General features: G+C 38.4%; 1 protein-coding gene across 1 annotated transcript in view; it reads right to left on the bottom strand.

Annotated features, from left to right (window-relative positions):
• Positions 1-10,619, bottom strand: part of zgc:158659 (uncharacterized protein LOC791141 homolog) — a 114,794-nt gene extending 104,175 nt beyond the window's left edge. The window contains exons 1-3 of the mRNA XM_028798226.2: positions 10,136-10,619; positions 4,628-4,882; positions 3,813-3,975 (exon numbers count right to left, since the gene is read on the bottom strand). Of these exons, the coding sequence (XP_028654059.1) occupies positions 3,813-3,975; positions 4,628-4,816 (352 nt within the window). The 5' untranslated portion in view covers positions 4,817-4,882; positions 10,136-10,619. The remainder of the gene's footprint in view (positions 1-3,812; positions 3,976-4,627; positions 4,883-10,135) is intronic.
• Positions 10,620-12,685: the final 2,066 nt, after the last annotated feature.

The following is a 12,685-nucleotide window of genomic DNA, read 5'->3' as shown; positions in this document are numbered from 1 at the left end:
CGTAATATTTTGCATATTATATATTGCAATAAGCTCAGAATGTACAGTAATCATAGGCCTAAAATGGATTCATGGATTTTTGCATTCACAGTGTACTCCCGCAAATCGCCAAGAGATAACTTTATATACACCAATCAATTACAACACCTGACCATTAAAAAGAATGCATTAATATGGAGGGGCTGCACTTTGGAGGAACACTGGTTTGCGCAGCTGCCTCAAAATAGTTTGCACTTTATTCGTCTTCTCCTTGCTTTTTTTCTTGGTTTCCAAGTACATCCCAAAACATGAACATTAGGTTGATTCTAAACCTGTTTAATTTGTGTATGTGCGTGTGTTTGAGTTTTGTCCTGAAATGGACTAGCATTCTGTTTCAAGTTTCTACCACACACTCATGTTTGCTCCGTTCCTAGGATCCTGTAATGTACTTTGTGTAATGGGTTTGGTAAATTTCTTACTATTTGCTTAAACTTTACTTAAACATTTAAAAAAATTTATTTTGCAGTATCTCAGCAGATAGCCATCATCAATAAAATAATATATTCTGAATTTCTAGCTGTAACTGATTTTTTGATTGGTGTAGTCTGTTTCTATTTGATAAGAGATGCTGACAGAGTGGCATAGTTTAAAGAGAAGACGAAAATCAAAAGTGGTAAGAAGTTAGCTGTGATGAGAGATACAGCAGAGACAGAGAACTGATAAGTGCAGAGAAAGCAAGCATGAACAAAACCCATGATGTACAGATTATAGACTAGTAGTGTACTGCTGCAGTATGCACTCCATGTAGCTCTGTGTAGTGTTTTGCACATTCTCCATTTAGTATACCCTAAATATTCCTGCAAACTCCCAAAGGCCTATCAGATTTACTGGCAACTCAACCTAGAACGGGAAAGTGTAGGTGTGTACATCTCATCCAGGGTTGGTTCCTGCTTACCCTACTGGCCTCAGCTCCAGTTTCTTGCTAACCTTCATTGAACACTGAAGGCACCAAAAGGGGATGGATGGACAAATGCAGAGTTTAGTGTTATAATTGTCATTGAGAAAACAAGATACATAATCATGAAACATTGTGTAGTTCAGAAAATATATAATGGATTTACCAAAATCTTCAGATGAAGTTTACAAAGAGAAGTTAGGGCACATCCACATGCAATAAATTTAATATGCATGTCTTTGTGAAGTGGAAGAAAACAGGAATATTAGGAGATAACTGGACTCTAGTAGACCATGTGGGTCTGTGCAGGTGTTTTAAAACTCAGAACTGCAATATCGAATATATCCTACCACCTAACACAAATATCCCGCTCCCCTAAACAATGATATGGCTACAACTCAAAATATGTAGCATGAGGGCACGGTCCAAAAGTTTGGCTACTTTTTAACCAGACATTATATGGAACAAAACATGTTATCCATGCAGCTTTGACTATGGTATAATTCTTGGTGTCAGACATCTCAGAAACAGCTACCCTCCTGGGACTTCCACACCCTAAAATCTCTACAGTTGATGAGAGAATGGCGAAATAAACAAAAGACTAAAAGAGAGTGGTATAGCTGTGGATGAAATGAGATTAAGCTAATGGAAAGATCATAAATACGCCATTAACAGCTGTTCACAATGGTGGTAGGCAGTGGGGCATCTTTAAATGAACAGAGTGTCCAACCTTGAAGTGAATGGATTACAGCAGTAGAGGATTATGCCAGCTTTCTCTCCTGTCAGCTAAGAGTGAGAAGATGAGGATCAAGTGAGCACATGATCACCAAATCTGAAAGACTAAAGATTGGAAAATGAATGCATCCTTATCTCAAAAATACAGGCTGGTTGTAGTGGTGTTGTGGGAAATGTTTTCCTTGAAAGGCATTAGGTCCCTTAATACCACTTGACCATAATTTGAATGTTGCAATGGACATGCCATAAGTTAACCAAGTTGCTGTCTATGATCATGCATTTATGGCTACAGTCTACCCATCTTCAAATAGATACTTCTATATCAGTAATGTGCCACATTACAAAGAACACATCAGCTCAAACTGATTACACAAACATGACAAACACTTCAGTTTACTCCAATGACCTGCACAATCCCAATGTTTCAAACTGACAGCAACTTTGGGATGAAGTGGACCATTTTATTTATATGACACCTTTCCCTTGCTCAAAGCACGTCAAAGAAATTCAGAAAGAACAACAGGGCATATATAACATTAGATACAGTACATATAATATCAGCATAAAACACTAAATAAAGATAAATATATGCTGTAACAAAGCATTGAAGCAGAATAAAAGACAATAAAGTAAAAAAATGTAAAAGAATACAAAATACTACAAGAAAAACCCTGAACAAATAGAACAATTTGTGATATAAACACAAATCATCCTAAGAATCTAGACAGAGAGGGAAAACTGAAAGAAGGATGAGAGTGTCAGGGTAAGTTAAATGCCTTCCTGAATAAATCTGTTTAAGTTGTTTTTCAAAAGAAAGAATTAAGTCAGTTGATCTAATTAATTTCAGGCGATTCTCCCAAAGTCTGGTCTGTCACCCATAGACTACAGGTTAGTTTGGGACAAAATGTGATTGCCAGACTCACTGGACCTTAAGGAGTGGATAGAAGCGTAATGACGAAGGAGGTTACGGTGAAAGGCCATTTAAAGCTTTATATGTTTCTAATAGAATTTTACATTCAATCCTATAAGACACAGTGAGCCAGTGAAGGTGGAGCAGGATGAGTGTTACATGCTCGCTTTTGCAGGTCTGTGTGAGGACTCTTGCGGCAGAGATTTGAATCAACTGAAGCTATAACAGAAGATTAGAAAGGGGCCCCTGCCAGTAGGGAGATACAGTAGTCAATGCACGATGTAAGAAGAGCATGGATACATTTCCCAGCATCAGGACAGGAGAGGAATGAGTGCATATGAGATATATTATGGAGAAGGAAGTAAGAAAGTCCCTTAATGTGTATGAAGAGTATGAATGTGTAGACCAAAATTCCTAGCACATGTTTCAGGTACCTTGTTAAGTCCATGTCTCAAAAAAGTTTAGATTGGTCCTTAATCAAAACAGATTCCAAATCAAAGTGTCATCTGTGGGCATAATGTTACTGTAAAAGGGTAAAATCCTGGTACACCTGCTGCCTTAAAGCACCAGGAACCTACATTTGATTCCTTTCTCAGTGAAGAATTGTGCAGAGTTTGCCTGTGTAGGATTCTTACCACATCCCAAAGATTTGTATATTGGGATGAGAAATGACTATAACATGGCCCAGGTTGATTGTGTGTAAGTGGGCTTACAGTAACTTCCCAGTGCTTTTTCCTGCCATGTACTCAGTTTCAACAGCTCCCCATCTTGTAATTGAACAAGCATGTTTGAAATATGTAGATGGATGGATATTTGTCGCCTTAGGTTAGTTGCTAAGCCACCTTAATCTATGTCACCAGAACATAAATACTTATTCCTCAAACACTTTTAAAGACTTTATGACCTGTCTCTCAAACATAGAAGCACAGTTAATAAGAAAGAGTAGAAAACAGCAGAGCAGAATGGACCTACAGACCCTTATGAGGAATGGCTGCAATTGTGCATGAAAGCTGATGCATGCATTACATTCCACAGACTCTTGCACAGACTCATGCATTACAACACACAGACATTTTGTGATGCTTTATGCTAATCTTACTTGTGCTATGAAGTGCCCATTGATGGTGCATTCTGATAGAAGGCTATACAAATTAAAGTGTGATTTATTGATAAGTGTTTTCAGAGAACACAGATGCAAAAGGGTCTACTATAAATATCGGACATCGGCCTTACCAATTTCACGGTTCAGAATTTTCTCCTCCCGGTTGCCTACAGGTTCAATAACTTTAAGGATGGGCTGGAATAGCCGGAGGTCACAGAGACGACGAGTTTCATCATAAAATTCCTCACGTTCTGCCTCTTGTGTGACTCCAACAAAGATATAAGAGGATTCTTCCTACAGGGAGACAAAAGATAGCAGGAGACAGTCAAGAGCCGTAAAGATGAGTTACAAAGGAACAGAAGTATATGGAGAGTGTGAGGTAAGGGAAGAGGAGTAGATAAAGGCAGGTGGAGTATTCGAAGAGAGGATAATTCAGAGCAAGTGAATCCAGGAAAGTAATGAGCATCTCCAAAAACTGTGATCCACTGTTAATTCATAATAAAAGCTGCTATATAATAAACTCTGGGCAACTGAAAGCAGCATAAAGAAAAGCTAAGTAGCAGAGAGCCTTAGAGCAATAAAGAGATAGAAATAGTGAAGAAAAGAGAAAGTATGATAACCAAAGTTCAAAAATCAGAAGGCACAAGTGATCAAGAAGAAGAAAAAATTTGTGTGAGAAGCCCAAGTAGCTAACAAAAATTAGACTGATGTGGAGAATTGAAAACAAAGACAATCTGGCAAATAAATCAAATTTGAAAAGAACACAGGTGCAGGGAAGAGTTAGTGAATGATATAACATATGAGAATGGTGATGGTGAAAGAGAACAGGCCCTGAAAGGAAAAATTTAGAAATGACAAAAGTTAATGAAGTTTGAATGAGATGAAACAACTACTGAGAAGGAAAGGGCAATAGTCAAGACATGGAGAGCATGTTCAGTCTACTTACCTGCAGAAGATGGAAGAGAGGGTATTTGCGAGCTTCACTGAACAGATCTCGCTTAATGCTGAGAAGGGTGGCCTCTCGCAGGCACTCCAGAGTGACCAGGATGCTGTTGGGTAGGCAGCAGTCCACCAAGATACGGGGAGGCATCAGATGTAGGCCCCATAATTCCCCTGAAGATGGTCGTGGGGGCATGCTGAGATGGCGTATCCAGGGGTTTGGTGGGTACTTACAATACTACACAGCAGGATAAAGGGCCACCTAGAAACAGTTACATAATTGTTAGGCATGACAGACTGCAATGCGGCCATCTCCAGTCTCATAAAAACATATACATTACAGATGGGCCATGCGCTGGCATTAATAATCACTGAAACTTTGCCAAAGATTTTCTTTTGAAAACATCAGTCACCCTGGATATGTCACTCAAGTGTACAGTAAGACAGTGGTCAGCTCAAAAACAAATTCCCACCACCACTCATTTTCCTCACTTCCACTTCTAAGGCTCAAAAACAAATTCCCACCACCACTCATTTTCCTCACTTCCACTTCTAAGGCAAGTTAGATCAGAGTACAGAATCTTTACTTTTACTATTTTCTATATTTAGATGTAAAAATTATACATATTTTTGCTTATTCATACTGCAGTATGTTCTGTCCCTATTTTTTTTCTACTTGTATGTAACTGCTCTGAGACTCTCCTCTAAGTAGAGTGCAATGTAAAAAAAATCACTTTGGAATGGTCCATACACTACTTTAGTGTAAATAACACTTTAGTGATAACGAAGGAGATCATTTAATAGATTTTACAATCCAAAACAATCAATTGTACTGAACAATAATACAGATTCAAGAACATTAACTTATATTTAATAAGTACACAAATAAATGATGTGAAAAACTTCAATAATATTTAATTTAAAACTAAACACATTGGGTCAAATGAAATAAACATTACATTGACAAACAGATTGGTACAGGGGTGTCTTAAAGCCTTCACAGGTCTATTGTGATGTGTGTGTGCATGTGTGTTTGGGGTCTGTGTGGCTGTTCATTTCTTTCTTATCATCACCTAGCATATGCTCTGATAGTATGTGAATGTGTGTGTGTGTGTGCATGTGTGCTTGCGTGCACCTGCATGCATGTGCACATAAATAAATTGTCTCAAAAACAACTAAAATTTTACAAATCAGTAGGCCCTATCCCATGATTAAGCAGAGCAGACTGTAAATATCCTAGATAAACTGAGCAATTTCAGTAATACTTTAGGTACTGTAAAAATGCATCTCTTACTCATTTGCTCTTACGTAACAAGGCCTTAACAAAGGCTTCTTCTGGTCTTCATGACACTAACAAAACATCAGTAGATCAGTTATTCATCTCTATGCTGTGTGACATGTTGACATGATGGTAAAATGACTCATTAATGTAAAGAATTCACAGGTCTTGTACTAAATATGTAATATCAAGAGAAACGTGTCTCTGTTAAGCTACCTCAGACCACTCAAAAGTGAAGATTTGTTAGCATTGCAGAGACGAATAAACACCTTACTGGTGCTTTGTAAGTGTTATGAGGATCCAAAGAAGTGCTTGTTAACGTCATGTTGTATAAGCTCTCTACTATATAAAAAATCCTTGAACGAGACAAGACTTTTTCAGAAAGATAATTTCAAGTCCCGCGAGACGAGACTTTGTGCCAAGAGATTTAACTACACCTGGGGCCGGAAATAAAAGAAAAAGAGTAGAAGACAAAGTAGAACATCGTAAAATGTTTGTGCGATACACATGCAGAGCAGGTTAGAGATTATGAAAGTACTAAAATTCAAAAGTCTCAAAAAACTTATAGTAAAGATCACATTAGTGCAAACAAACGGAAATTATTACTCGGTGAAATAACAGAACAGCGAAACGAGATTGAATATATGGACATAGGTGATATGACATAAGTATGCAGATATTGTTCAGCTTTAAAATTTAAGTCGGAGACTTGTAGATTGACTAATTTGTGTTGCCATCAAGGAAAAGTAGTGTTTCTTCCCAATGAAGGGGCGTATCCACGAGAAATAAAAGATTTGTTATTTGGTGAAAGTGAAACCCACAAACACTACAGGCAAAATATCCGAATCTACAATAATCTGTTCGTGTTTGGATCATTCAATGCTCAAAATGTGGATTTACACGATTCATGACCTTATGCTATGAGAATCTGTGGTCCCACAACAATTAAAGCTGCTACAAGTTTAATTTCAAAGAAACCACAATTCGGCCAGGTTTATATTTATGATCACGGAGAAAGGATGCCACATGGAATCGAAAAAGTTAAACGATCGGACATATTAGAAATTCTACAGCCAATAACAGATACAAATCCAAACGACCAAAAGTATCGCACTTTACACAAAATTTATCTGAAAAACACAAAGAAGTTTTCTTGGATTTCTATATGAATCCGAAAGATCACGCTCACATATATAATAAACCAACATGTGAAAAATTGTCAGCGATAATAGTTTTGAAAGACAGAGTTGATATTCATGTTTTACATGACTAGTGCGTAGTGCCCGCACAGGGGTTGGCGAGCGAAGCGAGCACGGGGCAGAGCACCCTAGTATTCAACAAGTAAGAGATGCATTTTTGCAGTACCTAAACTAAAGTGTTAAAAATTTCTACGACCATTGACGTTGGGTATAGGTCAAACTGTTTTTAAAAGGATACAAGGAGTAACACCGGTCCAAACTGGACCAGAAACAATAGGGCTGGAGCCTGGCAAACACAAAGCAACTTAATTGAAAAAGACATGTCGATTTTTTTAAAAGTTATTGTTGTATACAGATCTCTATGTTCAGGCGTGTATTTGCTAAAATGTAGTCATCCACACAATGCAATAAAAAAGACGTGGCAATCAATTTTGATTTTACACACACAGACACTTTTCTCTATGTTCAGAACATCACAGAATCAAAGTTGGTGAATTTTTGATATTATAACCAAACTTCAATTTATATTGAAGTAAAAAATAAATTTTAATTAATTCTGCCAGTGTCTGGAAGTCCACAATAAAATTGACCTTGGAAAGCAAATCCAAAGGAGTCAAACTAATAATTCAAAACCTGAAAGCCCTCGAAGAAGAAACTGTATCCTCACAATGACAGCATACAAAGCACTCAGGGAACTGGGGCAGAACCTAAACAGACAGAAGATCACAGTTATGCAGAGAAAAAGAATGACATTAAAGCAGTATTCTAAAAGGCAAAATTCGCTTTTCTTAGTGTCCAAGACAAAGGAACTGAAAACGCAGGGCAGCCCAAAGGCCACATACAGAAAATTACAGCCTGCTCCTTTGTTGGCATGTTTGTCAAATGCACTCTTTGAAAAGATTCAAATCCTTCCCGGGATTGCATGGAGGAAGAGGAAAGCACAAACAAACACACACACACACGTAAGCAGTACACGCAGACTAAGAAGTAGGACATCCTGTCAGAAGACGCCTACATGTGCTTTATAAACAGGCTTGACTAAAATGTAATACATAACGCTGAGCTCAGTTTACGTATTATAGCAGTGCATATAATATGTGGATTACACAAGCAGCTAATCTAAAAATGTGGTAAAGATAATCAAACATATAATATATTTTAAATTATGTATACATTTATATACAGATTAAAATATATATATGTATATAAAAATCTATAAATATATTATGCATTTCTACTGTATATATATCCATTCATTTTCAAACCTTCTTAATCCATTTTTGATTGCAGGGGGTGCCTGAACCTACCCTGCAATATTCAGTGTAAGGCAGGAACATACTCAATAAAGTACATACACTCAAATATGATTAACAATATATTGAAATTAAACACTGTATGTAAAGGTGGCATGGTGATGATGTGGGTAATACGGCTGTTACCTCATTGCTCCAGCATCCTAAATTTAAATCCTAAACTTGGCCATTGTCTCTGCGGAGTTCATGTGTTCTCTATTGTTTGTGTGGGTTTTGCAGCCACATCCCCTAAAATGTGTAGGTCAGGGTATACAGTGAATTAAATGCAAATGTACTGTACACAATGACGCATAAAACAAAGACATGCTTAACATTGCATTCATAAACCATCATCATCACTAGGAACATTGGTTTGTGAAGATTATGTTTACTCTTTTAAGACAGACAGACAGACAGACAGACAGACAGACAGACAGACAGATAGATAGATAGATAGATAGATAGATAGATAGATAGATAGATAGATAGATAGATAGATAGATAGATAGATAGATAGATAGATAGAACATCATTTCATTTAAAGAGAGGAGATGTTTATTGTTCGCACAAATATATATGCACACACTCAGCTACTGTATGCATGGCATTTCTGGTTTGTCAGTTTGGTTATGTATTTAAACTACATGTTAATGCTGTTATTGACAGCAGCAGCTCTCTTCTTATCCAAACCAGACGTTTTCATTTGTGTTGAGTTTGGGGTATTTATTGTAATTTGTACATTTTCCATAAGCTTCTGTAATGTTAAAATGTCCTGTTGGGAACAAATGGAGTATCTATCTATCTATCTATCTATCTATCTATCTATCTATCTATCTATCTATCTAAATACAACGAACCTAAACAGACACAGTGTCCACTATGAGGTCTAACGTCTTATAAAGTCGCTCAAATTTGTTGTGCGAGGAGGTATTCAATTCATTAAATATCCTATAACACCGATCCTTTGTTAATTAAACGGGATTATGGTTTTCTAAAAGAAAGAAAGAAAGAAAGAAAGAAAGAAAGAAAGAAAGAAAGAAAGAAAGGCCTGTTAGCCTTTACTGTGTTAAATTATGAGAATCTCACGGACATGTCTCGCACTCTCTCCGGCACAACACGATGTCCTGTTTTCGCGCAAAGGCGGATTTTGCGCTGCAAGCAGATCGCAAAAAAAAGCAACCGAGGCGCAGCTGTTCCAGCGGCCGGAGAGCCGACTCCGGGTTTCCACTTCATCCAAGCCGGAATAAGAAGGGCGGGCTGGCAGGCAGTTGAGTTGCCCCGCCGGCCGTGCACACTCTCCCAACTATCGATCGCTGGCTAACAGCTGACTGTCGCGATTGTTGACGCTTAGCCGCGCTTTGTCTTTTCATTATCCCAAATGCTGCAATCCGACAACTGCCTCCAAGGTTTCATTAAATAAATACAAAGCTAGACGGCTTTTTCTCTTTTCTTTATTCATTGAAACGGACTCTTTCTGTCTCGTTTTTCATCTCGCTTTATATCTCTGTTTCTCCCGTTCGTTCATTTATTCTTAATCTTTTATTGTAACATGTCTTTCATTCCTTTTAGTGGTGGCCGTGAACATCATTTTTGTCAAGTTGTGCCCAGTTACTCACCCGGGGGGCTCAGATGTACCAGTCAAAAGCGGAACCTTGCCAGTTTGCCCAGTTCTGTTGACTTACACCCTCTCGCTACCCCCACCCCCCTGTTCGATCCTCGCCCCGGCTGTAAGAGATGGCACTCACCGCTGTTCCTGCCCTCCCTGTTGTAATGTTTTCTTTCTGTCACTCTTTTATTTAACACAACAGCTGGTCCGGACTGCGGATTACTGCGCAACAATAAAATGTACTGGAAGGAGTCAGTGAACAGTGTCTCGTCAATCCAAAAAAAAAAAAAAAATTACATTTAAAGGGGCCGCGTCTAAATCCGTGTGGCCGGCATGCGACACGCACGCATTCGCTCAAACACGCACACGTACAGACACACACACCCGCACACGCACACAGACTGGAGCTCTCGGGCACACAGATGCGTGTGCCTTGAACGTTACAACGGCAGTTACGACGCAATTAATAATTTAACACACGCCAGGTTGTGTTTCTTTCAGATTCTCGGATGTTTTCTGCGTATCCTGTGTCCCCTCGCGGACTTCGCGACAAATCCGGCATTGTTAACTGCTGCATAACTAAACATTTAAAGGAGCCGCGGGCTTCATAACGAGTGACGCAATAATTATCCGCAATATACGCTTTGCTCACGTCAGTGGCTAGAAATTTACCGCTACCTCCAATAACTCATGACCCTGGAATGGAATATGAGGAGTGAGAAAATGGATGGATATAAGAAACATGCCTTTTATTTTCTGATTCACAGTAGAACTACGGCGAACCAGCGTGTATCCCTGATCAGCCAGGACAAAATGAAATGCATGGTGGCACTCTCGCGTGTACACCCAGCTAGCACCAAACAGGACGATTCCTAGTACAGGCCTTAAGTATTTAGAATAAATGTTCTTCCTAGAGGAAATCCATCCAAAAGGGCAGGTAATGCTCACAACGTCATTCACGAAACGCCTTCCCACATCACTAATCTTAGCCATAGTGTAATGGGACCCTAATCTAAACCATATAGGTACTGCGGTCCGCAATTGCCAAAATTCCATAAATGCAGATGGTAGTCCCCCAGATGGACTCCATGCACTCTTAAAACTAATGCTTTTTTAATGGCACTTTATGATTTTTACAGAATTGTGTGGTTCCTCCTAGCTTGACCAAGCACCATTTAATTCAGGGAAGGGTTCTTTGCATATAACGTTGGTTCTTTGTGTTTTGAAAAAGTTCCTAATATGTACAAAAACCCTTATATCTTTAATTGATAAACTTTGTAATATGTGCAACTATGATCTCTGAAACCTTTTATGTACTGTATGGCAGGCTACCTAGCAGAACACTAACATGTTATGAAAATCTGGATTTACTGTAAATGGTGTTACAGATCTAAATATACAATGATTCTTTCCGAACCCTTCCCGTGGATGGGATTTTTGAGAACCACAAACAGTTCCTGTATGGCATCACTATGAAGAACCACTCTGGCACCTTTAATTTTAAGAGTGTTAGATGGTCCATTTGGATGTATACTGCTGAGTCAACATAATACATCTATTTTTGTTCAATGGCTACTAAAGGTGCAGTCTACAATACTATTTACTTTTACGGTAATTAGAGAAGTCTTGAATTCTGTATCTTCTGCCTGTTGCTTCTCAGATGAGCTCATCCATGCATCTTCACCCGTGAAAGGGGGTTCAGTTAAATGGATGTATTTATCATCTATTAAAACAATTAGCATATAGAAAAATGTGAATTAACTATTATTAGATTTCAAGATCATGGTGGACTACTGTTTAGTATAATAAAAAAATGAACAATTTTAACACGTCTGTATGATATCTCAAATTTAGTGTTAAATTATTACTTTTTTTAACAGTCTCTAAGGTAAAGCATGCCCTAATAATACAATTGTAGAATTTAGCATTATCCATTCATTTCCATATGGATCGAGTTCCTACTATGCACCCCTTACTGCAGGTTTTATTTTCTGTGATACCAGCTAGGATATGTGAAATGAATGGATAATTCCAAATTATATAGTAGTGTGGCATAATAGTTTTAAGGCTTTGAGCATTAAAAACATAGTATATGACATAATTTAGATAGACTTTCAAAAAGCCTTTGTTACAGTTCCACACCGTAGATTAGGTAGGGTGTATCCCGATGCCCTGGCTAAGTTGTCCACTGTGACCTGGTCATTCTGCCCCCCTAATCACCCCCTGTCTCTGACTGGCTAGCTATCTCTCTCCCCTTCACCACTAAACAGCTAATGTGTAGTGAGCATACTGGCACAAAATGCCTGCCATTGCATCATCCAGGTGGATGTTGTACATTAATGGTGGCTGAAGTGGCTCCCCACAGGGCCATCTTAACCTATGGACACAATGGGCACTGGCTGGAGACCCCAGGAGCATAGGGGCCCACAATGTTTCTGATACCTATGTATGTGTTTCTGTTTTGCTATCAAAACAGGGGACCCAGTGCATGATGTTAAGATGACCCTGCCTCTCCACTCATTGTGTAAAGCACTTTGAATACCTTGAAATGCGTTATATAAATGTAATTTCTTCTTCTTCTTCTTCTTCTTCTTCTTCTTCTTCTTCTTCTTCTTCATTTTGAAACTTGACAGTCCTGTCTCCTTTTCTCTTCACTCTATACACTTCAGACTATAAACATAACACCAGG

Source organism: Erpetoichthys calabaricus, chromosome 3 (assembly GCF_900747795.2).
Source record: "Erpetoichthys calabaricus chromosome 3, fErpCal1.3, whole genome shotgun sequence".
Taxonomy (NCBI): domain Eukaryota; kingdom Metazoa; phylum Chordata; class Cladistia; order Polypteriformes; family Polypteridae; genus Erpetoichthys; species Erpetoichthys calabaricus.
The sequence above is the reverse complement of the archived record's forward strand: the minus strand, read 5'-3'. Positions and strand labels throughout refer to the sequence as shown.